At 44.5% G+C, this 27206-nt stretch overlaps 1 protein-coding gene across 1 annotated transcript in view; it reads right to left on the bottom strand.

Moving 5' to 3' along the window:
- CRTAC1 (cartilage acidic protein 1) overlaps positions 1 to 27206 on the bottom strand; it is an 822281-nt gene that overhangs the window by 41685 nt on the left and 753390 nt on the right. The window contains exons 10-11 of the mRNA XM_088482771.1: positions 4205 to 4305; positions 1323 to 1491 (exon numbers count right to left, since the gene is read on the bottom strand). Coding sequence (XP_088338897.1) covers positions 1323 to 1491; positions 4205 to 4305 — 270 coding nt within the window. The remainder of the gene's footprint in view (positions 1 to 1322; positions 1492 to 4204; positions 4306 to 27206) is intronic.

Below are 27206 nucleotides of genomic sequence, written 5' to 3' on the forward strand. Positions count from 1 at the left end.
CATGCAAACAGTTCAGGCTAAGAAACAACCAAGTGACGTGGCCGATGACGCTGCTTTGTTAATTATGCACACCCTTAAAACGCCCGTTTTGACCGTTTGGCATGCCTGCGTTCGGATCACCACTCCCCGTTTTCAAGCACCTTCCCCTGTTACCACCCACAAACGCCTCATTCTGTCACTCAAATTAGCAGGCACTCGCTATTTTGCGAGCGCTCGATTTCCGACCGCAATGACTGGTTGGCGCATGCGCATTCCGACCCATACACATGCGCAGATGTGCGAACATCGCTCGGAGCGAACAAGCGGCTCTGAATCAGGCCCTCTGTGTGGGCTTGGTGACAGAGTCTACTATGCATGCGCAAGTCTCCAAGAAAATGGCGCCTGCACCTTATTCCCGTTGATTTCTCCACTGAGCATGCGCAAATCACTGGGAAAATTTCCGCTGCGCCATTTTCTTCCTAACAAACAGCAACATCCAACTGCAATTGCATTGTGTAGCTTGCAATGAGTTTGTCATGAAAAGGCACCTAAGCTATTATCATAGGCTGTTGCCAGCAGCTAAAATCATGACCACAATAGCAGTAGTATAAATAGGATTTTACTTGAGCAGCAGCCACAGGATTCAGTATAAGGGACGGTACAGAGCCGCTGCAGGCATGTGGGTCTGAGTGTTCTATCAGTGAATCAGACTAGAGAACAGCTGCCAGAAGAAGAGACAGGTGTCTTACCATGAGGTGGGAGAATGTGTGATTAAAAGACTCACTTTTGTCTCGTAATGGTAATTTGATTTTATATATATATATATATATATATATATATATATACTCATATAGTTTCCGCACACACATAGTCAATTAGTTTGCTGGGGTGCAGCACCAATCCTTGATCCGGGATAACTCCACAAGAGCAAAAAAATATATAATATCTTATAGGGGTGCACTCACCAGACTGATGCAATGATTTTCAACACAAGATTGCTTTATTCCATCATACACATAGACGTTTCGTTCCTCATTCGGACCTTTGTCAAGGTACATGCCCACCGCACGCCCTGTTAGCCCCCCCCAGCTACCACCCAGAAACGCACATCGAAACTGCATGCACCTCCATGAAATTTCGATCTGCGTCTCCTGAAGGTAAACATAGGGCACATGCATATGTATTATGTATGGGAAATTATTTAAAAAAAACAAATATAGGATTAACGTTCAACATCCTTGGGACAAATATCTGTTTGGCATCTCTCCTTGATTATTTTTCTAGCCCCACAAGAGCTAGTGCCAACGTGTCAGGAAGAAAAATTCAAAAAAATCTGTACCTACCAAGTCCAAAATGAGCAACCGGCTCCATCTCACAAAGGTAACCAGATCCGCCATCGATAATTCTCAGATGTGCTCCACTTTTTTTCGTATACAGTACTACTTTTGCACCGCGGGCAAAAGCGCCAAACTTGGTGCGTGGGATTACTCGGAGCCAATTGTTTTTCAAACCCTGGAAGAAACAGCAAAAAACAAAACATATCGCTCATTAAACGTTATTTTTCTGATTAAAAAAAATAATAATAATTCCCAAAATAATTGCAAATGGCCTGATTCTGAGTTGGGCGTACAGTATGTGTGGACACCTTTCATCTATCCAGCCGCGGCAGCCGGCTTGGTTTCTTATGCTAATGCCACTATCAGCCCGTCTTTGCCCACTGTTTTTCTGCCCGCAGCCATTAGTCTCTGCACTTACAACAACCCCATACTTAGGGCAAAAGAGCCGTCAGGAACAGGAGCCCCATCAGTGCTCGCACGCTCCAGAAAAGCACCGAAATCTGACGACACTCCCATGAGACGAATCAGTTCTGTGCGATCACCTGATCACGTTCCAAAAACGTCCATTTAATGGAAAGCGCGACCCGTCAACGGACGGAGCACTCCATCAACGTGAGTGTAGATGTCGCGGCTCGTGCACAGCATGCAAATGCTTTCTGCGACCATTGCACAGTTTGCAGATTTCCGCAGGTTGCGTCCGCATTTCAGCTTGTGGCCAACTCAGAACCAAAAGTGAGTACATTTAACAGAGCACAGTATGGGAATTTGCCGGATGGGCCATTGTGAGTGTAGTAGTTGCGCTGATCTGGATTTGCAAACATTAGTTAAAATGGACCATAGTTGTTGACCAGATTGTCAGTACAGGACCCAAGGTGCAGTCAACTGGGTGGAGCAGGGGGCAGGATACCGTGCCCACATCATAGGAGCCCCGCCTTCTCTATACAATGCTGTGATTACCGCCATTGTAAAGTCGGGACGGGCACAATATTCCAGATGACTTCTTTGGAAATACAGATGTGTCCTCATACACCTAGCCTCAACACGCCAAGATGCCTTGTGCGAGTGAGCGATTTTTTCTTTAAATTTGCTTCACCTCAGACGCATCAAACCACCACTCTATCTGTACCAGAGACATCGAGCTGTGGTGATAACCGCACATTCAGGAATTCGTTATTAATATATACAAAGTCGCAGTTTAAGCCCAGAGGAACTTGGCGTTAATAAAATCCGCGGCTGCTGCATCATAGCACTTCGTATACAGATTCAGGGGTCTATTTAATAAGCAGTGTTAGGAGACAGAATGAAAAGTGATAAGAAAGTGATAAGGTGCCAGCCAATCAGCTCCCAACTGTCATCTCACAGGCTGTGTTTGAAAAATGACAGTTAGGAGCTGATTGGCTGGCACCTTATCACTTTCTTCTTTCTTATCACTTTTCACTCTGTCTCCTAACACTGCTTAGTAAATAGACCCCTCAAACACATTGGCACACAGATGCACAAGTGTCGCATATCAAATGAATCAGTGCAGGCTCGTTAAGCGGTTCTATTGCATAATTTTGCGACTAAGACACACATTCAAATGAAAAAGACGTTTGACGCATATTGAGTCACGCAAGACCTGGCGCTCCGAGTAGGGCTGTTTGGTGCATTTGCGCCAATAGTGCATGAGGACGCATCTGATGGCACTTTTAAAATAAACTAGAGTATGTGTTTATTTCCCATGCACAATGCACTGAGAACTATGTGAGCTGTTATTTTTGCAGGAATTGATGTTACGTTAGTAATGTGAAAAAAATGTTTTCAAGAACAAAGCATTGTAGTGCAATTAGGGCCAAGATATTGTGTTCCCTGCTTTATTGATTTAGAAATATCCGTGTGTGCAGGAGCACTGCCTCTCTGCATAGTAATGACGTGTGCTCGGATCCTTCCTCTGCTCCAGTCATTGAGTATGCCCGGCTACACCGCAGACAGTTTGCTTCACTAATTACTTATAATACAGCTACTTATTGCTTTGCAGCCCGGGGTAAAGCTGCAAACCATTGAGGCTGATAGAGGAAATATACAGAGATAATAATTACTGTACCATTCTTATTCTCATCTCACCTTCATCCAACAGTAGAACGCAAACATCTGATTGATGGGTAACATTTTATACATATACATTATACAACTATGTACTCTTGGGTCCGGAATCTAATGTCAGACGCAGTGGCGATGTCGGTCGCGCTTGCATCCCAATTTTGTACGTACAGAGTTGCAGTACGGATTTGGTGCACGGTAGCAGAAATGCATTGGAAATGTATGGTGGTTTCCTAGGCAGCTGGGTAATCAGAAGATCTTGCGTCTTATGGGAGTGGGCGGGAGTGTCACTGATAGCGGATGCGTTCAGTGACGCAGAATCGTTCACATAGGAGGCCATATTGAGATGGATAATCTGCACATGCCGTAGAGAAGGTGCAAGTTTCGATGGTGTATCTAAAGATGCAACAAGCGGTATTTGGGTGTCCAAGGACGCTGACAGTGGGTGTCTCAGTCCCCGCACAAATGTACACCAGGGAGGGATTTCTAGCGGTAGTAGCATAAAGTGACAGTTTTAATGATAGTGTCACTATGGCAATTACTATCGATGGATATTCTTACACAAGTATAGATATGGGATCTCCAATTATCCAAAAAGAACTGCAAACCAGAAACTGATAAGTAAGTGCTGCCACTCACAGCAATCATCTACAGACTAGATCCCCAAGTGCATAGACTCCTGCAGACATTGCAACCCAGATTAATGTCATTTATGCAGGGTGGGCCATATTGTAGAAAAATCCTGTATTTGGAAATAGCAAGCTATGCACTAAATAATGGTGTTGGAGCAAAAATGAATAAGGTCTTACCTGCCTGCCCTGAAACACAGATATAGGCTGTGCCATTGACTCTCCATGAGACAGAATAAGATCTAGCATGCCGTCTCCATCAAAATCAGTCACAGCGCCACCTGTAGGTGCAAAAATAAATAGAAAAAAATAAGAAAGACAATCTGGGAATACTCATACATAAAGTGGAATGTGCATGAAATCTTGCAGTCGGGATGCCTGCTGTCAATATACCGAAAGCGGCACCCCGATGCTCAGGATCCCGACGAGGGCCTGTTAAGCATGGTAACCCTCCCCCCTTCTCTCCCTAACCCTCTGTTCATACATCCTAACCATCCCCGTTAGTGCCTAAACCAAATCCCTCCCCCCCTTGGTGCCTAAACCTAACCCTCCCCCCTTAGTGCCTAACCCCAACCCCCCCATCCCCTGTGGTGCCTAACCCTAACTCACCCCCACTCTCCTAATGCCTAAACCTAACCCTCCCTCCTACAGATAAGACCTAACAAGCCTGCTATATGTTCGGCATCCTGGCTGTCGAGATTCCGGCGTCAGCGTGTCAACTACTGTCGGTATTCCAGCGCCGGTCTTCTGGCCGGGTAGTGGCCATCCTGGCACCGGGACTTCGTCAGCCGGGATGCCGGGTGTAGGTATATTCACTACATCCCCATAAAGTAACACAGATGGACAACTGGTAGCCCTATGGCACATGGGACCTTTCTAGCCTTCACCTGTGACCCCCAACTCTTTCCTGCTTTATTGTCAGATTTGTTTGTTATAGCTTTTAGTCCTTGTTTGTATGTTATCCCATATAGGTGTCTCTGTCTTTAATCATGGGGCATATTGATCAAAGCAAGAAGATCCCCAAATCCTGCAAAGACAGACGCTCTTGGAGGATTTAGGGTTTCTCCCATTCCTGGCAGGATGCTATGGCCGTCCAGAGGCTCTCCTGCCAGAACTCTTTGCATGGGGATGCTATGTATCTACGGTACAGCATATTAATGAAGGACAGTGGTGGATTGCCGGTTGTCCTCCTATGCTATCTACTGTACTGCATATTTTTGAAGGACAGTGATGGATTGCTGGTTGTCCTCCTATGCTATCGCCAGCTCAACATGGCGACTGCAGATGCAGTAAAAAGAAAAAAATGCTTATTTATTAAATAAAACATTTTTCCATCTGAAAGTTGTATTTAAATGATGATTTTTTTTTTAAAATAGGACTATCTGACCCTATCTGATAATGATAAATGTATTGTATTATGTATTGTCTTATATTATGACTGAGATGCAGGGACATGTGTGGCCCTTTAGAAAGTTGTCGGAAGGCCTATGTGGCCCCTGAAGTGTTTCATTTTGTCCATCATTGGCGTAATACCAGCAAAAAGAAGCTACATTTACAGTAACATTTACATATTCCTGAAATAAAACAATCACTATATACAGTCAGGTGCATAAATATTGGGACATTGACAGAATTTTCATATTTTGTCCTCTATTCACCACCAAAATGACTTTGAAATGATACAAACAAGATGTGCTTTATCTGCAGATTTTCAGATTTAATTTGAGGGTAATTACATCCAAATCAGGTGAACGGTGTAGGAATTACAACGGTTTCTATATGTGCCTCCCACTTTTTAAGGGGCCAAAAGTAATGGGACAAACTAAACAATCCTAAATCTAACTTTCACTTTTTAATACTTTGTTGCAAATCCTTTGCAGGAAAATTACAGCCTGAAACAAAAATAGATAGACGGCGCTGATATATGACAGCAGATAAAAGTAGCAATATACAAAAAATTAATCATTTATTAATAAACACATATAATATGTGAGAATAGTCCCTACATGGAATTCCCAGAGACCATCTGAAAAACATATATTATAAAAAACATAAAAAACATAAGTCATACACAAAATAACAATAATGTAAATATAACAGCCGGTGAATAAAAATCTCCAATCCCCTATATTAAGGGTGCCAAAGTCACTTTCCAGAGCAAAAAACTGTGCACAGTATAAGCTCAAGATCCAGCGGTAGAGGTATCGTTCCCAATGGTTATACCACTATGTAACAGACGGGCCACAAGCTGATAATTGTAACAGCGTAGATGTCAAAATACAGTGCAGGTGAGCTGGAGTTCAAGATGGAATAAATACTAATAGCCACCCTATGTTGGGGCAAGTATTTGATAGTGGATATACAAAAGTTCAGCGGTACTCACAGTACTCAAGTGAGCACAGCCACTCCGGTATTGATATGTGTTTAGCAGCCTCCGTGGTCACTAGCAATGTCCCAGGCAGATTGTGGCAGACCCCTGATAGATGTGCGGCTCTTTGTGACTAGCAGATATAGCACGCTGTGCACTTTCACTGGCGCCTTAGCATATATCTAATTACAGCCTGAAGTCTGGAACGCATAGACATCACCAGACACTGTGTTTCATCCCTGGTGATGCTCTGCCAGGCCTCTACTGCAAATGTCTTCAGTTCCTGCTTGTTCTTGGGGCATGTTCCCTTCAGTTTTGTCTTCATCAAGTGAAATGCATGCTCAATCAGATTCAGGTCAGGGGATTGACTTGGCCATTGCATAACATTCCACTTTTTAGCTTTAAAAAAACTCTTTGGTTGCTTTTGCAGTATGCTTCGGGTCATTGTCCATATGCACTGTAAAGCGCCGTCCAATGAGTTCTGAAGCATTTGACTGAATATGAGCATATAATATTGCCCGAAACACTTCAGAATTCATTCTGCTGCTTTTGTCAGCAGTCACATCATCAATAAATACAAGGGAACCAGTTCCATTGGCAGCCATACATGCCCACGCCATGACACTACCACCACCATGCTTCACTGATAAGGTGGTATGTTTTGGATCATGAGCAGTTATTTTCCTTCTCCATACTCTTCTCTTCCCATCACTCTGGTACAAGTTGATCTTTGTCTCATCTGTTCATAGGATGATGTTCCAGAACTGTAATGGCTTTTTTAGATGTTGTTTGGCAAACTCTAATCTGGTCTTCCTGTTTTTGAGGCTCACCAATGGTTTACATCTTGTGGTGAACCCTCTATATTCACTCTTGTGAAGTCTTCTCTTGATTGTTGACTTTGACACATATACACCTACCTCCTGGAGAGTGGTCTTGATTTGGCCAACTGTTGTGAAGGGGTTTTTCTTCACAAGGGAAATAATTCTTTTGTCATCCATCACAGTTGTTTTCCGTGGTCTTCCGGGTCTTTTGGTGTTGCTGAGCTCTCTGGTGCGTTCTTTCTTTTTAAGAATGTTCCAAACAGTTGATTTGGCCACACCTAATGTTTTTGCTATCTCTCTTATGGGTTTGTTTTGATTTTTCAGCCTAATGATGGCTTGCTTCACTGATAGTGACAGCTCTTTGGATCTCATATTGAGAGTCAACAGCAACTGATTCCAAATGCAAACGTCACACCTAGAATCAACTCCAGACCTTTTACCTGATTAATTGATAATGAAATAATGAGGGAATAGCCCACACCTGTCCATGAAATAGCTTTTGAGTTGATAGTCCCATTACTTTTGTCCCCTAAAAAAGTGGGAGGCACATATAGAAACCGTTGTATTTCCTACACCGTTCACCTGATTTGGATGTAATTACCCTCAAATTAAATCTGACAATCTGCAGTTAAAGCACATCTTGTTTGTTTCATTTCAAAGCCATTGTGGTGGTGAATAGAGGCCAAAATATGAAAGTTCTGTCAATGTCCCAATATTTATGCACCTGACTGTATATTCTGCTGCAACACAACAGTTTAGCAACAAATTGTAGTAAGACAGTATTAGCCGATTGCTCACTTCTGCTTAGATAGAACAGTGCTTAGATAGAACAGTGCTTAGATTTGCATTTTTCGTGTTATCAATTACTTACAATTGAATGTTGCCGTGATTAAACTTTTTCATGGCTGACATCTTTTGGGAGCGCTGATTACTATTACTGCACTTACATGTTCTGACTGACTAAACAAGATTCACGCATTGGGGGACTTTTCTGAAAACAGTTGTGAAATTAAAAAAAAAAAATATATATATATATACCCCCCGATACGAACAAACAGGCGGCACTCCCAGGCTGGTGTAAACAATGAGTGTATTAAGTGCCGCCTGTTTGTTCGTATTGGAGTATGTATGGATATCTGTTTCCATAGAGGAAGGCACTCCAGCCAGTTCTAGTTGGTGCCAGCTGCCAGCAGAGTGCCGGTTCTTGTATACGTGGTATATATATATATTCTTGTATACGTGGTATATATATATATATATATACGTGGTATATATATATGTATATATATATATATATATATATATACACACAGTAGTTTTCATTTTAAAAACTGCTCTTGAGAACAGACAGTTAAAATTGGATGTGTTGCTATGGACACACCAACTTTTTCCTTTGTATTGTTTTGATAATACAATGTTTACATTGTCCCAAATGACAGATGTATCATCATGTCAGATTTTGGGGTCAATTACCCCAATTTGGGGTGCAATGCTCCGGAAGTGAATTCTGTAGGAAGCCTACATCCCAGATTTTTGTGCGCTGTCATAGAGGTACCCGCATCGTAGGTGGTACAGTATATAGCAAATATACTCGCTCCCCAGCACAGTGGCATATCGCAGCCGCAAGTCGCGGGTTATTTAATAAAATCAAAAAGTAGTTTATTATTTATTATATTCATAATTACTGATAATGTAATTGGCACTAGTAATAAAGGATAAATTCTCTAAGCGCAGTCAAGGACCTTACACTATATTTTACAATATCACGAAACGCTACTCTCTGATAAATGGAGTCATCCGCTATACTTCAGGACTGTATAAACCGTTATCGGTTCTGCATATGCACATTGGAGAGATCATTAACATTCCCATACAGTAAGCCTTAGCCAACGCTGTAAAATTTCCATACGTCTTCTCTCCAAGAATATAAGCTCCTAATTGCAATTCTTAGCATAAATCAGGATTATGAAAGACATATCCTATACAGGATGATATCCAAAATGTTACATTTCCAATCACAGCTTCCGTGATAACCCATTACAAACACTGTAATGCAGCACATTTCAGGGATTAATACTAGATGGAAGGATTGTACAGTTAATTCAGATATAGAATGACATTTGAAGCCAGAAGTGGAGTGGTACCGAAGGAAGGATGAGATTAATACTGTAGACTCTTGTAATGAGCTGTATGTTATTTTGTGAGTACAGGGTAATAATGCACATTACTCTAGTGCCACCACCTGAAGCAACTGTGGAAGTGCACACAGAGAAGTACTGTACTAGAGGAATATCAGTAGCAGGAGTTGCAGAGACACAACAAATTATGCCATTCCCTAAGACAGTGGTTCTCAAACTTGGTTCTCAGGACCCCACACAGGTCATGTTTTCCAGGTCAACCAGCAGGAGCACAAGTTTATTTATTACTCACTGACACATTTTAAAAAATCCACAGTAAGAGCTAATTATTTCACTTGCGATTCTGTTAGGAGACATGGAAAACATGTACCGTTTGGGGTCCTGAGGACTGAGGAGCTCATTCAGACCCGCTCGCTAAGATGCGAATGCTCGCTGCTGCCGATGGTATGCAGTGTGCGCATGTGTATGCATCGCAAGTGTGCGTGCGCATACCATAGCGAAAGTTCACAATGCGTTCGCTCGCAGCAGAGTGAGTGACAGGGGAAGCCGTTTGCTGGTGGTGTTAGGTGCTCACCATGTAAAAGTGGAGGTGGAAACGCAGGCATGCCTGAGCGTCTCAACTGCGTTTTAGAGATGTGCATAATTATAAGACAGCATCATAGTACACGTCACCTGGCTTGTTTTTACACTGAAGTGCTCGCAGTGCTTGCGGCAGGGTATGGTCAACCTCAAGCGCTGCGATAGCATTCGATGTACCGATGGTTGCATACACTTCCTGGACATGATGTGCGCAAGTGGGCGTCTTAAGACAGGCTGGTGGGCGTCTGCATACACTATGTGATCGCTCTCTAAGAAATACTGGGCGTGCTAATGCATTACTGTGCGATTGCCCTGCCTAGGCAATTTGCATACAAATCATGCGAGCGATCGCATCTTGCGAGCGGCTCTGAATCAGCTCCTGAGTTTGAGAACCTGTGTTTGAGAACTTGCATATTATACGGATTCAACCCAGATGATCATGGAATGCATTCCCATGAGTGGTTTACAACTCTTCCTAAAATTCTAATGTCTTTTTTTAAAACTTTATATTAATATGATATCCAATGATTGGTGTTAGATAAACTTCTGCTAGCAATTATTTCATGGAAGAAAGTATGGTCTGTATATTTAATGCATTGATAGTACATGTATTCGGTATATGATATGATATGATTATTTCATTATGATTGTTTTCATGCCATTATTTTATTTAAAAAAATGTTTAGATTGTCTTTATATTATATATACAGTACTCAGTAAAGTTGGTATTCTCAATATAGTTATGCCACCCTATAGCTCCATTTCAGTGCCATAGGGGGTCATTCCAATTGTTTGTGAAGGGTGCGACGTTCTGTTGCCCCGGCGTCAAAACGCCGGCAACAGCACCGCATCTCGCACCCCTCGCAGCCCGCTGTGAGACCAAATTAGCGTAATTTTGCTAGGAGCCATATGGGGCTGCGAGCACTTTGTGCGAATTCGGGCTGCCGTCAAGTGCGGCTGTAGTTGCGATGACTCGCGCCCACGAGATCATCTCGGACAATTGGATTGAGCCCATAGAGTCCATCACTATGAACTGATATACTGTATGTACAACTTTTTATTATGGGTCTGAGTTATCTGGTTCTATTCTATATTAACCCCTGCTATCATGTGATTAAGGGTACATTTACTAAATTGCAGGTTTTGAGAAGTAGAGATAATAGCTAGAATCTGATTGGTTGCTATGGGTGACATCTCCACTCCTAAAAACGGGCACTTTAGTAAATATACCCCTAAGAGACTACTTCTGTTACTCACCACTGAGTCCACGCATTACCTATATATTTTATTTGTTTGCAGCCACAGATGGTCTGTGGCCGATGGTAAGTGTTTCTGCCATCAGTGTGGGAGGCCTGATACAGCATAACCGCAGCAGTCTGAAGCCGGAGGTGTGCGCATGTGCGGCTGTTTGTGCATGTGCAGTATCCAACCATTGATAGCGCATCCATCACAAACTACCAATAGCTTTAAACCATGGACCGTTGACTGTGTGTACTTACCTACCCTAAGCCTTGGAGGCTCCCGAATTGTCAAGGAGCCCCCAGCACCACCGAAAGAGTATCCACATCTCCCGCATCCTGCCCACTTCCTAGTGAAGTGGGCAGCACGGGCAGATAAATGCCGGGAATTGCCGTGACTCGCGGCTCCGTATGGAGGGGGCGGAGCTAAATGACGTTCTAATCCGGTCCTGCCCCCCTAAGCGGTCACCAGTGTCTGCTCCCCGGCCATCTCCTGGGGAGCAGATAAGTAAAGTGGGTGAGCATGGTGGACCCTGCACATTTGGTTAGTGTTTATTATAAAGTTGTGGTTTGGGGGGGAGGGGGGACAAAAGCTGCATTCATTTTAGTCATAATAAAAGTGGGTTAATAATTAATATGCCAATTTGTTTAATCCCACTATACCCACCCATACGTGATGGCTTGGCTATGCATGGAGCGTGGCGCAGCAAAGAGGGTAGTGCATTTAAATGCAATTGACTCATCATGGCCTCAGCCCTGCTACATACTGTGGGCCACGTGACATGATTCAGCATGAATGGAGTCATCGGCTGCCTGGACTGCCCACTTCATTTGGAAAGTGAGTGACCTTGGATGGTTAACGGGCTGCTTTAGGAGACTTGCCCACTATTCAGGGCACCCAGGATGTACCTAGCTAATAACTGGATTTCGCTGGGGATGTCAATTTTAGCTTTTTGGTTCTTAAGTAACATAAAAGGACCTGATCTAGAGATGGACTCAGCTGTGTTTGCTCTCGGACGTGGCTGCGAGCATATGCATGAACAAGCGTGCGCCTAAATGTACAAGCACTGAGATGCAACCACTTTAAGCATCTTTGCACGCTGCTTTACCGGCGGTGGTGCGAACCATCGACACTAGCCACAGCCGTATGGCGGGTGCAGTTTCTCCATCTGGCCGCGGCACTGCGCATCTGAGAATGCAGCCGCTTTCAATGACACGCCAGGGACAATCCTATTGCATGCCCAGGGGACAGATAATAAATGCGTGCACTTCTCGTCACCGCCAAGGAACGCTCATTGTATTTCTGCCCCATCGTTGTCTTGATCACAGCACCTTTGTGCGCACACTCTGTGTAACGCATGTGCCGTAGAGGATTTACAAATGTTCACGCACGCGCAGTTGCATAAAATCGCTCAACGACGTGAACACCGCCATGGCCTGCGGCTCTGAATCGGGCCCTAAGTGCCTTTTTTATTTGTGTTGTAAATATAAATACAGGTCTCCAGTCTTCTGTCATCATCATAACTCACAAAACAATTCAGTAAACTCCCAACTATCACGTGACTTCGGGAAGTGGAACAATAGCACATGGCTGTCGCAGCTGCCTGACATGAGAGGTCATCAGACACTATTTGTATGATTGTCAGAACCCACTGTACTGAAATGGTATTTTCCCCAATGTGTCAGAATTGTATCAATCTGGCTCCCACCTCCCTGTTAGTTGTCAAAAAGACATCTCCCTGTTCCCTGGCTGCTTGTTGGTGTAATCATCTAATTGCCTGCCAAGTAGCACTTATGCTGGGAAGGCGCTGTACAGTACATAGCACATTGTCAGCACTGTGCTGGCACTATTTTACTAATTCTACTCCAATTGCCCTATAGTAACTACAGGTGAAACTAAAATAATGTGAAAAGGGTGTGAAAACACCCTTTTTCACTTTATTTTAGTAAAAATAATGGCCCTCATTCAGAGCCGTACGCTCTGAGCAGAGCGCACGCTCTGCATGAGGGCCGGGCTCCATTTTCATGGAGCGTCCTCCTGGACGCTCGTATAGCTGTGGGTCACCACCCACAGGCTATACGAGCGTGCATTTTGATGGCCGCGATGGTCGTGACCATCGCGACCATCGAAATTGCGAGCCGGAGCCTGCGGTTGAGGTTTTCAACCGCAAGCTCCGGAGTGATTTTGGCTCTATCAGAGCCAAAATCACTCCCACTGACATCACTAGTGATGTCAGTGGGCCGGCTTCTGACGGGAGGCGTTCCCGTGGGAACGCCCCCGTCAGGGAGGCACGCCCCCAGCACGCCCACCAAAGGGGGCGTGCTGTCAATCAACATTGACAGCACGCCCCCTTTGATCGGACACAACGAGCGAAGGAAAGTCCTTCGCTCGTCGTGTCTGGCGCATGCGCACGACGGAGCTCCCTCCGTCGTGCGCATGCTCAGTGCAGACCATCGACCCACTTGCGAGCGGACAGCCGCTCACGAGTGGGTCTGAATCAGGCCCAATGTTAATAAATAGAGCCCTAAGAGATAGATTCAAATAGCCTCAAAGTAACTAAGCTGCACAAGTTTTCAGTGAGGTAAAACCACCGGCCACGCTTTTTGCTATTCAATTAGAAATCCACGTTAATGAGGTTTTCAATGTGAGTTCACTCGGATTTCAGTTCTCACCTTCAGAATATGGGAAAGCTAAGATTCCATCCTTATTTTAAAGTATAAATACCAGGACACAGTACAGTACTCCTGAGGGAATCGGTATGTAATACCACCGGCCGCATGGCCGGCAGTTCGAATCCCGGCAGCGTCAGGCCGACAGAGGAAGAGATCCTGGCAGCGGCAGCCCGACAGCGCTGGAAATCCTGATCGTCCCCAGGTAAGTACTAACTAACCTAATCTACCCCCCTAACCCTCCCTTAGGAGTGCCTAACCCTAACCTCCCACCCAAGTGTCTAACCCTAATCCCCCCTCTAAGTGCCTAAACCTAACCCCCCTTCCCTGCTGCTTAAACCTCAGTCCCTCGTGGGGGTGCCTAACCCTAACCTCCCCCCGGGGGTGCCTAACCCTAACCCTCCCTCCCCCTAGCCTAACTCTAACCTCATCGGGATGCCGGGCGCCGGTCTCCCAGCGTTGGTAAAATGAGCGGCGTCTGCATCTAGGCGCCGGTCATTTCACCCTCGCCAGGATATGAAAGTCGGGAAGCCGGCTGGCGGTATAATGTCAGCCGGCTTCCCGATTGCATACCCTCGTGAGAGACCCTCCCAATGAATAATACAGGTTGAGTCTCCCATATCCAAATATTCTGAAATACGGAATATTCCGAAACACAGAATTTTTTTGGCATGACTGAGATAATGAAACCTTTTTGATGGTTCAATGTACACAAACTTTGTTTGAGCCACAACATTATTGAAAATATTGTATAAAATGACCTGAAGGCTGTGTGCATAAAATGTATATAACACGCAAATGCATTCTGTGTGTAAATTTGGGTCCTATTCCCAAGATATCTCATTATGGTATGCAATTATTCCAAAGTACGGAATATTCCGTTATCCAAAATACCCTCCTGGTCCCAAGCATTTTGGGTATGGGAGACTCAACCTGAAATGTATTTAGTGGTTTTCAAATAGTAAAATATGATGAATAAAGACAGGTTTTTGTTCATGTAAACATCAGCATAAAAATGGTCTACATGATATGGGGCTTGTATGTTGAGTTGCTAATGATGTGGGACATGTATGTTGAGGTGCTAATGATGTGGGACATGTATGTTGTGGTGTACATGATGTGGGACATGTATGTTGTGGTGTAAAAGAAGTGGGACAGGTATGTTGTGGTGTAACTGATGTGGGACAGGTATGTGGAGGTGTAAATGATGTGGGACATGTATGTTGTAGTGTAAATGATGTGGGACATGTATGGTGTGGTGTAAATGATGTGGGACATGTATGTTGAGGTGCTAATGATGTGAAACATGTATGTTGTAGTGTAAATGATGTGGGACATGTATGTTGTGGTGTAAATTATGTGGGACAGGTATGTTGAGGTGCTAATGATGTGGGGCATGTATGTTGTAGTGTAAATGATGTAGAACATGTATGTTGTTGTGTACATGAAGTGGGACAGGTATGTGGAGGTGTAAGTGATGTGGGACAGGTATGTGGAGGTGTAAATGATGTGGGACAGGTATGTGGAAATGTAAATGATGTGGGACAGGTATGTGAAGGTGTAGGTGATGTGGGACAGGTATGTGAAGGTGTAAATGATGTGGGACATGTATGTGGAGGTGTAAATGATGTAGGACATGTATGTGGAGGTGTAAATGGTGTAGGACAGGTATGTGGAGGTGTAAATCATGTGGGAGAGGTATGTTGATGTGTATATTATGTAGGACAGGTATGTGGAGGTTTAAATGATGTGGGACAGGTATGTGGAGGTGTAAATGATGTGGGACAGGTATGTGGTGGTGTAAATGATGTGGGACAGGTATGTGGAGGTGTAAATGATGTGGGACATGTATGTGGAGGTGTAAATGATGTGGGACAGGTATGTGGAGGTTTAAGTGATGTGGGACAGGTATGTGGAGGTGTAAATTATGTGGGACAGGTATGTGGAAATATAAATGATGTGAGACAGGTATGTGAAGGTGTAGGTGATGTGGGACAGGTATGTGAAGGTGTAGGTGATGTGGGACAGGTATGTGAAAGTGTAAATGATGTGGGACAGGTATGTGGAGGTATTAATGATGTGGGACAGGTATGTGGAGGTGTAAATGATGTAGGACAGGTATGTGAAGGTGTAAATGATGTGGGACAGGTATGTTGAAATGTATATTATGTAGGACAGGTATGGGGAGATGTAAATGATGTAGGACAGGTATGTGAAGGTATAAATGATGTGGGACAGGTATGCGGAGGTATTAATGATGTGGGACAGGTATGTGGAGGTGTAAATGATGTAGGACAGGTATGTGGAGGTGTAAATGATGTAGGACAGGTATGTGGAGGTGTAAATGATGTGGGACAGGTATGTGGAGGTGTAAATGATGTGGGACAGGTATGTGGAAGTGTAAATGATGTGGGACAGGTATGTGGAAGTGTTAATGATGTGAGGCAGGTATGTAGAGGTGTAAATCATGTGGGGCAGGTATGTGGAGGTGTAAGTTGTGTTACATGCATGTTGAGGGGTTAAATTAAAAGTAAAGGGCTTTTTTGCAGATGAGAGTTTTTTCCAACTTTTTACAAACTATCCATACTTAAAAATCATTATAGAGTTGGGGTTCCCAACCACGGTCCTCAAGTCACACTAACAATCCAGGTTTTAAGGATAACCATACTTGAGCACAGGTGTCTTAATCAGTATCTCAGTTATTTTGCTTTAACCATCTGTACACAATCATGGATATCACTAAAACCAGGACTGTTAGTGTGCCTTGAGGACTGAGGTTGGGAAACACCGCTATAGAGACATTTACCCCAAAATATTGCAGAATACTGTATTTCATTTGCTGGCTATTATTTTTCCATTATTTAAAAAAGTTGGAAAAATTAAACATGAGACACCATATACAGTAACTACCTCCAATACTTTGCTTAGGACCACTGCCAGCCTCCTGCACTGTCCGGTTATGCTATTTGCCACTTATTTTGGGTTCAGGATAATTCCCTCACTCTTTCATGCCCTTGACATAGGTTGCACACTGCAGAGATAACTGTGACACAATGCCAGCAACTTGCCATTTCTAATTGAATTGCGTGAGCAGAGACGTGCAGTCAGGGTAGGCAGGGATTTAAACAATACAAAGAAGATATTTAGAACTTATCTTCTTTGCTTATTGTAATAATTTTCATAGTTAACACTCACCAGTTTAGTTTTGTGGAGCTACCTGGGGCTGCAAGGAGACGAGAGATGAGGCAGCAACAGCTCAGCCTAGCTTCTGTATAGTCAGACACTGCTGGCAGAGCTGGGAGCGGGACCACACCATGGGCAGAAAGCTGCACAGAAAGAGAGCTAAAAGATGCATGCCTCTAAGTATGGGGGGGCGTCCCTTGAACACTGATGGACACCTTGGATGTGTCATGTGACCAGGAAGTGCACTGCAATGTTTAGAGATCAGAGCTCAACCAGCAGCAGCAAGAGAAGACACAATGATGTAGGTAGGAGAATTAATGGACACTGAAGCTTTGTGCAGTGAGGGGAGAGTTAAGCTGCGTACACACCTAACAGATATCTGCAGATGATGGTAGTTCATACACACTGAACAGCCATCATCTTTCCCACTGGCATGGGGGGGCGTCATGTCCCCCTCCCCGTGGCCACTGCAGCAAGTGTACGGGCGGTTGAATGACCGCCCATACACACAGCACGATGCCCCAGTATACCTGCAGATACGTATATTGGGCATCGGCTGTGCAGCACAACTGACCCGATATGTCTGTGAACGACGACATTTACAGACATATGGATGGTACAAACTGGCCGACGCACACAAGATATATTGGCCGATCACTTGATCGCCTAATATATCTGCCACTGTGTACCCAGAATTACAGTGAGTAGGGGGTGAGACAGGCTCCCAGCACTCAGCACCATCTCCATGTGTGGCTCCCCAGCCTGTGACCTCCTACCGCACGGTACTGTGCGTGAGTATTGAGACAATGCATGATATGAGTAATACCCTGCGAAGTGCATATTACACATACATGCCGACTCTCTAGCTGCCCAGATCGGCATCGCAGGGGGTGTGGTGGAGGCAATGGTGGGTGGTGTGGGGGCATGGCGGCGTGATCGCGTCCCAGCAACAATGCCAAGATTTCCGATATTGTAAAACTGGTGGAGGAGCTACAATTATGAGATTCAGCACAAAATGTGTCATCTGCCGCCCCCCCACCCTGGACTGCCGACTTAGGTCCTGATTCAGAGCCGCTCGTTCGTTCTGACCGATGTTCGCACATCTGCGCATGCGTACGGGTTTTAAAACGCATGCGCGAACCAGTCAGTGCGGACAAAAATCGTTTGTTCGCTATATAGCGAATGCCTGCTATTTTGAGTGACAGAGGGAGGCGTATGTGGGTGGTAACAGGGGAAGTTGCTTGAAAACGGGGGTGTGGAATTAGATCGCAGGCGTGCTTAAAGGTCAAAACGGGCGTTTTAAGGGAGTGCATAATTAATACAGCAGCGTCATTGACCACGTCACTTGTTTTTTTTTTACTCCGAACTGCTCGCAAAATAGCGGTTGAAAAAACCAGCCACAAGAATAGCGAGCAGTTCATACGCTGTTCGATGTACTCGATTAATCTAATAAATAGCGGACATGACGTAGGATGCGAGCGGCCAGGGGGAGTTTTTTTCAAAATTACAACCGCAAGTTTTGCTCGCTCGTTCAGACTTAGAGGCGTGAACAGACCGCAATTAGCGAACGGTTCATTTGAATAGCCACCCCTTGTTTTAGAACGAACGACCGCAAATAGCGAGCGGCTCTGAATGAGGGCCTTAATCCTGCATCAGGCGCACCTCTGGGACTCCCAGGTTGAAGCGCACAGATATAAAATTGTCATTAGCACCTAATTAACTCAGTTCTAACGTTCTTAAAGTGATCAGTGACCTTCATTAGGATGTACAAAGAGAGAATATATGGAAATCTATTTCACAAAACCACATTTATTAACCTTAAAGCAAGTAAAACAAAAAATACTAAATTTTAAGAGGCGCAGGTGTGCCTAAGAGGCCACCCTGGACACACCTTCATTGTTCCGCAAAATACCCACAACATTTGTAATTTTCACAAAATTGTGAGAAAATTAAAAGAAATACGTACCTTCAAAAGTTGGACGAGTTCGGGGTGCAATGAGCCTGAGAGGCAGGAAGGTCACTACTGCACTCCACACAGGCAGCGGGAAAACTGACTAGGGGGGTTTCAGTTTCAAACAGCACCTAGAGATAGGAAGGTACTAGGAGGGGCAGGCTCCTGCGCCCCCTTGTGGCAGAGGTGAGCGAGAACAGCTTTGTGGCGCCTGCGCAAATTATAACTAAAACTAGTATGCCCGTGGCGAAGATTTTGCCAATTTTCGCCAGAATATACGTACGGAAAATGCTTTGCTAGATAATGGCTAGATGATATGTTAATACGACGGAATCGGGTAATAAAATATGTGTGTGAAACATAACAAGCTAGACCCCGCCCTTTATGGTTTTTGGGGATATTTTTATTGTAACATTTCGCCAATTTGTACGTGCGATTATATATTTGGCCATGGACTATGAAGCAAAATAGGACCATTTCCAGGGGGTATTGCAAGCTCAGCCCCCATAGATGCACATGATAACGTACTGTTACTCTGCCTGACCGTCTCCCAGCCTCCCGCCAATCAGCGGCTGCCGGCGGCTCTCATGGAAAGCAGAGAAAAGAGGCGTTGCTTTCGAGGCGCAAACCCGGAGCTGATTGGCTGGGAGTTGCGAGCCTGGAATTGATGTGTTGGAGAAAGTAGGAGAGGGAAGAGCAGCAGCAGCCTCACGTGTTGTGCTGCCCGCATGCCCTCCCTTCTTATGTAATAGCTATGGCATGCAGCCAGGGGGCCAATCAGGAGCTGAACTGGGCAGAACGTAAACAGTGACCGCACATGGCTAGGGCGCCGGGTCCATGTGAGAGCACAGACCACCAGTAGCGTGTGAGAACAGCAGCCGGCGGCGATCACCCCTATCCCGCTTCCCCCGGGTCACTGTGCCGGCTCTGTGTTCTGGTAGTTTTCTTGGCATTGTCTGGTTGGCTATACCAAAGCATTTATTATGGTTTTTGTAGATTTTTTTTTTTTCATCAAATTTTATACAGTTTTATTCCAAATTCTGTAATTTATTGACTGAAATCTGTCGCAAAAGAATCACAAATAGTATCTTAAGTATTCTTTGAGATATTCAAATTCAAAGAGCGTTATGGACAAAGGGACTACGCAATTTATAATTATAAGAAGATGTAACAGTTAAAAACAATATATATATATATATATATATATAAAATATATATATATATATATAAATACACATTACACATACACACACACATATATATATATATATATATATATATATAAATAGATGAAAATTTGGTCGGCGCCAATTAAAAAGAATAAAGGTTTGCACAGAAAGCATGAACTTGGACAACATCAAGTAAGAAAAATCTAAAAAATATCTAAAAAAAATGGAAAATAAAAAAAATAAAAACTTTAAAAAAAATTTTTTAAAGAAGAAAATATGGAGCTTATCTCAATTTTAAGAAGGTCCTGGAAGGCTGGTTTGCACTGACCCAACGCGTTTCGTCTATTCTCTAGACTTCTATATATACATATAGGGGCGCTGAGAGGGGGGGGAGGGTACTACTTACCCATGCTTGCTAAAGGTACCCGGCGAGGGCCTGGATCCGGCACCACCACCCCCCCTTTCTTATCTCACAACAGCCCAGCACACACTGCTGTGTGATGCGCTGCAGTGGGAGACTGCTCGCAGCTGCTGAGCAGCAGCCGCAGCAGTCTCCTACAGTATGCATGTGTAGGGGAGCGATCACACTGATCTAAGGGGCTCACAGCGTCCCCCTACCCAGCGCGCTACACAAAAACACACATAAAAAATATGCCTAAGGGGGCATGGCCACGCCTCTCATGATTAGGCCATGCCCCCATTACCTGGGCCTGGCACGGCTCTTGACGCCCCTGTGTGTATAATTCCCAAAACCTTTGATTAGTTCACTAAATACAGCGATGTATCAGCGGTATGCAGAGATAACCTCCCTCTGGGCCATTGGTCGTCAGTCAGTAAAGTTCTTGAATCATGAAAGATCACTAAAAGTTCCAGTGCTAAAGCGAACTGAGTCCAGGAGAAGAGGCATCTCATGCCTCGTGCCTCTGTGTAAACAATATTGTTCATGTAAGTAATAGCTAGCTTTTAAAGACTCATCCAACAATTTGACCTGGAATGGAACTCTCAGAGGTACGGCTATTCCACCACGTCACATGCTTTATTCAGCAACGAGCCAATACCGCTGGGCAGTGATATTTAGAATAGCATAAAGTCATCTAAGATAAATACCAGTAACCTTATAGCACACCTCCCAACGTTTCCAAATGGAAAAGAGGGACAGGGCGCGTGGCTTCCAGAAAAGGGGGCGGAGCCACTGAAAACAGGGCGGAGCCTCGCGGCTTCCCCCGTCTTCGTCACTTTGGGGGCGTGCCCAGCACTCTCCGAGATGCTGGGCAGCATCCAGGCTCTCCGTACAGCTCTCCTGCACAGCCGCTGCTCTGCTATGCAACTTCCCAACTCCCCCCTCCCCACCACGGGACACAGCTCTCCCAACTCCCCCCCCCCCCACCACGGGACACAGCGGCCAGCGGCCAGGACAGCGGGACAGTCCCAGAAAAACGGAAGTGGGACAGTTGGGAGGTATGTTATAGGTATAAAGCATATGTGATCTGGGTAAATAAACCGGGTAATTATCATAAGCAGAATATGAGGTGCTAAAATTCTTGCTATAGTCTTCGCACCTAAACCAAATATATACTATGGGCCTGTATGAAGAGCGTACTGTACATGGGTCATTTGGAGGCGCAGGTGTGAAGACAACTAAAGCTGCACAGGAAGCGTAGAGAGTAAACCTCCTGCCTCTTGTTCCATCACATCCCAGGAATGGAGAGCTACTTTTCTAAAGACCAAATTCCTGATATAGCAGAGTACACAAGTGAGTACAACACACTATACTGTACATATATTACAGGCCCATACACTTTAGTGGTCAATTGCCTGATCTGAACCTATAGTTAGCAGAGCCCTGGCTTTGTTACATTATATTTATATTACTAGTCATATAATAATGGCAAAAACAAATCTCTCCCTACTGTTCTGGCCTACAGGGACATTTTTTTTTCTCTATTTTTTTTTTCTTTTGGGGGGGGGTGGGGCATAAGGACAGTAATGTTAGGTACATGAATGGGACAGCACAATTGAAGGGGCACATAAAAATAGTTTAATTTTGATAATCTTCCAAATATTAATTTGCAACTTGCAGCCAACTATATGTCTCCCGATAAAAACAACGGGAGATGGAGGCTGGATAGAAGGCCGATGTAACACTTACAGTATTAATATTATATTTCTTCCAAATAAATATCAATAAAGATTTGAGGAGTGTTGAAAAAAAATGTGTCATTAGAATGAATATAGGTGAAACACAAATTCTAAATTTCAGATGCACCAGACAAAAATGAAGTGAGGCGTTAGCAGCCCGAGCCCGCGTGTCCTGTATCTACACTGTCCAACCAACCAGTGGGGAGAAAAGAGGAAAAGATAGCCATTGTAATCTGGTCTCTCACAAGGGTCATGCACCAACAGAAAGGGGAAACCCTAAATCAGGGATGGGGAACCTCAGGCCCGGGGGCCGTATAAGGCCCGCGGAATCATTTGGTCTGGCCTTTGGAGCTTTATTCTGCTAGTCTCATCTGGTTAGCAGGGTACCTAGAATGGCACCCTACAGCCAGAGTCTATACAGCAGTGCCACCGGAGCATCCTTAGGACTCTTCAGACGGTCACACCGCTGCACTGGGCCCACGAATAATGTTACAGATATCAAACTGGCCTTCGGCAGAAAGAAGGTTCCCCACCCTTGCCCTAAATGAATCTTTGCTTAACAGCCAGACGTCACTTGTTCGCATTAAAACAAATATCTTCACATGCTGAAAAATACTCAATAATACTCCTTAGCACAAAGATGGAGACTTTATTATAAAAAAAAAACAGACCGGGAGAACACGTCTCCGCTGTATTGTATTTTATATTGGGATCTACTATATGCACAGCAGGATTTATTGGAGGAAGGAACATGCTTCAGGTTGAATTTATTGGAAGAATTTGAATATATTTGTTCTCCTTGTTTGGTTTTAGGATAATAGGCTATCCCTTTACAACCAATGAAGCTGTGTTAAAGCTGTATGGTTTTGGTTATTGATGATTACAGTACTTGTTGTCAGGTAGCTCAGAGCAACAGCAATTGTTAATCCTAAAAGTTAAACACAAAACAACAAAAAGACATGTTGCAGTGAGTAAAAAAAAATTATAAAAATAAAAATATGCTAGGTAGCGTAAGATCATAAGCCATGATGACAGCTGGTACGGGTGCTGGCAGGGGAGGGTGTTTACCGGAACTGTGTAGGTCCAGGCCATGGAACGTATGTGGAAGTGTGCTGGGTGTCTTCTATAAAGAAGGAAATAGTTAAATCTAGCACAGAGTTGATAAGAAAGAAAAGAAGATATGAAATGCAGTCCTTTCACTGCCTGGCAGATGTAGAATGATGTGATCCTGGAAAACCAGACAGGTGGGAGGCCTGGAGAGCTGCTTTGAGCTGTGCTATTCTTGATCTACTTGTTTTGAAGATGTAGACTGGGCAGAATATTCTCCGGAGGTGAGATCCCAGCAGCATAAACTTACTCTGGAGCTGAAGTCCCATTTGTATTATTCATTAGGTGCAGAAAGCAGAGGTGCCTAATAGTTGGTGCCACAAAGAACAATGGAGAATTGGCTTATGATTTACAAATACTGACAGGCCTGTAACTATCCCAGCCTGCCGCTAAGACTCAAGAGGTCCGTCCGGCATTTAGGCAGCACCTACATGATAACTTTCGGAAGCACGCAGGCGCAAGACCTTTGGGCCCATCACAAATCAAAGCCCAATCTGTTAAATTAAATAGATTTTCCATTGGCACTTATCACAGTGACATAAAATCTTGTATCATCACAATCTATATAACGACTATATGTCCAAGAGCAGGGGCTCCCACCACAGCGAGGAAGAGGGATAGACCACCAGGGGAAGAAAGGATGGGGAGGGGGTTAGTATAGCTGGGAGGGGACAAGGAGGGAGCCAGGAGTGTTACGGGATAAGGACGGATCGGGGATAGATTCAATAAGACCTCAAATGGTTTATTGCCGATTAATATCTTAAACATCCTAACTAAACTTAACACTTAGCTTATCTAATAAATAAAGAGACAGCCACAAATACAGCTTGGCTACAAGGTCACAGCTTTTATTTATCAATTAAATAATTTACCTAACCGAGGTGGCCAGGAGACGCTGCATACTCAGTTCTAGCTTTCCAGCTGGAGACATACACGGGGAACGGCTGAAACGCTCCCCCTAAAGACGCACTTACGTTGTGAAGGTCCCGCCTCCCTCCTGGGCATAGTCCGAGCACTTCTGTGCAAAAGCGCTCGGGTCCCCTTGTACGAGAAGGACAAACTCGCCATAATACATCGAGTTCCAGCGCCCTCACAACGCTCTCTTGCGCCACAATAAAGCCAATTAGATGCAGCGTTCTCCCACCATGCTGCGCCTTCCCTGAATCAGGAAGAAAAAGTTAGCACAACAAAGCTTTGGGCGGGAGGGTGGACTCCAAAAATGACAAAAAGGCTGATCACATGCACAACCACCTCTTATATACATAATACTCAAACAATCCCACAATTCACTCCATTGGTCCATTGGCCAGATAACCAACCACCTGACCACTAAATTACTAATCTACCTAGTAACAAGGCTGTCAAGACAGCCAAATCAGCAAAAACGCAGGATTCTTATTTATTCTGACACCTATACGGCCTTCGTCTGCTAAACTACTTGTTTATAAATAAAAGTTCCCCTGGGAAGCCGACACTCAGTTTCCCAGTGATACTGGCTGGAAGCACTGAAAGAAGAGGACTTGGGCTTCCAGTCCATAAAACATTAATAATAATTTTTTTATTAAAAGTAAGAAAAATACAAAAAAATATATATTTTTACTTGTAGAAAATATGCTTTATTTTTATAATTGCTTTATTTTTTTTGTTCACTTACTGCCCAGCTACCATCCTGAGAATTTATATGATTATCGGAGGATAGTGGTGGTACTTCTCATCATAAAGCTATTGCTGGAGACCCCCAGCATTTGCTATTGCCGGTGATACTCTGCATGAACCACGGCTGGTGGAAGCATTTGATACAGATGTAGCCACACTCATCTATGCTGCGATGCGAGCGCATTGCGACATGGATGGCGCAACTCGCATGTCCGCATCTATGGCGCACTCCATAGACCTCAATGGGGAGAACACCGGGCGCGCCTAGTCGCAGCCCCGCGAGAGCTCTGCTATGCCGCGATGCATGATACTGTGCGCGTGCATTGCGGCAACGATGAGGGCGGCTAGATCTGTAAATATGATAAAACCCCATCTTCGTTGAAAACCAGTAAGATTACCATGGTAAAAAGTGTGTAGTGGGGGGCAATCCGCACGCAATGCCAATCTTCACGTGATTATTGGGGCAGCAGAGTGATGGGCATTCCTGGACGGTGACTGGGGGGTGGCTTGTAGTGCACGCAATAATGGTCAGCTCAGTGGGCGTAAAATGGGAGTGTGGCGGTTATGTTGGTGAAAAAGGCTACACAGTCGCAGGCATAGAGGCCATGGTCAGATGAACAAATTGCACCTGTCATAGTGGATGGTGCGCGTGACGCGATGGTACATCTAAAGAATCACCGGCAGTGTTACCATATGCAGAGACGCTGAACGTGGGCAGCAGGTTCCAGTTCTCTATCAGGAGCTATATGATGAGTCCCACAGCAATCAGGTGCTGAGTCCCCAATTTCCATTATGCTTCAAGGTATCTTTGTATTGATATTCTCCAAGCAGCCAGAAAGTCGTTCATTTTGATAATAAGTTCCCATCCCTGCGCTGCTCTGTAATTTTAGCACCTCATTAAAGTCACATTTATAATACAGCTTCCTTGATATCTGTGCACAAAGGATTAGTCATTAGTGCCCTTTTGGCTTCACTGATAACTTAGCTCCTGATTTTCAAAGTACATCTGATTTTCCTTTAAAACCTTCTATCAGCAATGTGCACATCACTTAAATATGTTGGAAATGAGGTTTGTGCAGGTGTTGTTATTGAAGAGACCTGTAAGCACATTCCAGTGGTGTTGGTTTATTGAAGTACAGTAGAGTAGGTACAGCCATACTCACTGTTACATGGACAGTGGTAATGAAGCTGAGCGGAGTTCTGTACAGCTCACCAGTCACTGAACAGCAGCGAGCAGTCTCCCACTGCAGCCCAGCACACATCAGCGTGTGCTGGGCTGCTCTCAGGTAAGTGGGAGGGGGGCGGCATCAAAACCGGGCCCCTGCCGGGCCCCTCCAGCAAACCTGGGCCCGGGTAATTAGTGCCTGCTCCCCCCCATCTAAGCGTGTAGAGGTTCAGGGATGCTGGAGCAGCTTTATAACCAGGTATAAACCAGATTCTCTCTAGGAGCTATGTATGAGACTTCTTTCTCTCACCATGTCACTCTTCACAGTAAAAACAAGATGGCCCCTGCACGTGCTCAGTAGTGATCACAGTAGCCATCTTGGGACAGGGCATGAAGCCACCCTGAAGAACAGGAAGACTGAAGTCTGAACAGTAGCGCACTCCACTTTCAACAAAAGAATAATAATAATAATAATAAAGACACATGTACTGTATGTACAGAATATATATATATATATATATATATTGTGATAGGATCACTGGTAAAGTGGTCTGTGGCAGGTACATTTGTCCCAGATTCCTGTCCTATGTGTTTAAAATCCCCAGGAGAAAGTCTGCAGTGTAGCAGGCTTGAGTTTCGGCTTTGTGAAAAGCCGGTTTGGGACCTGGGGGTTGTGGGTGAGAGGAGAGGGAGGGCTCCACCCACGGCCACTCCAGGTTTTGGTTCTCTTAGCCTTGTAACAGACTTGTTAGGTTTTCCACCTGAGAGTGGCCAATATAAGCCTAGTGTGTTGAGGGCTGATTGTCTCACCTGGGAGAGCAGACAGGGAGTTTGCTCAGAGACACTTGGAAAACCTATCTGTGAGTACTGTGCTGTGCTTTGTTGCTAGTGAGGGCATTAGGCCCTGCCAGGTTCTGGAAGTGAGGGAACTACCAGTGAAGTTAGTGCCCCGACAGGGCTAGGATTTACGTTTATGTTTTCTTTGTGTTATTTCTGAC

This window comes from Taudactylus pleione, unplaced genomic scaffold (genome assembly GCF_031769625.1).
Source record: "Taudactylus pleione unplaced genomic scaffold, aTauple2 ptg000292l, whole genome shotgun sequence".
Taxonomy (NCBI): domain Eukaryota; kingdom Metazoa; phylum Chordata; class Amphibia; order Anura; family Myobatrachidae; genus Taudactylus; species Taudactylus pleione.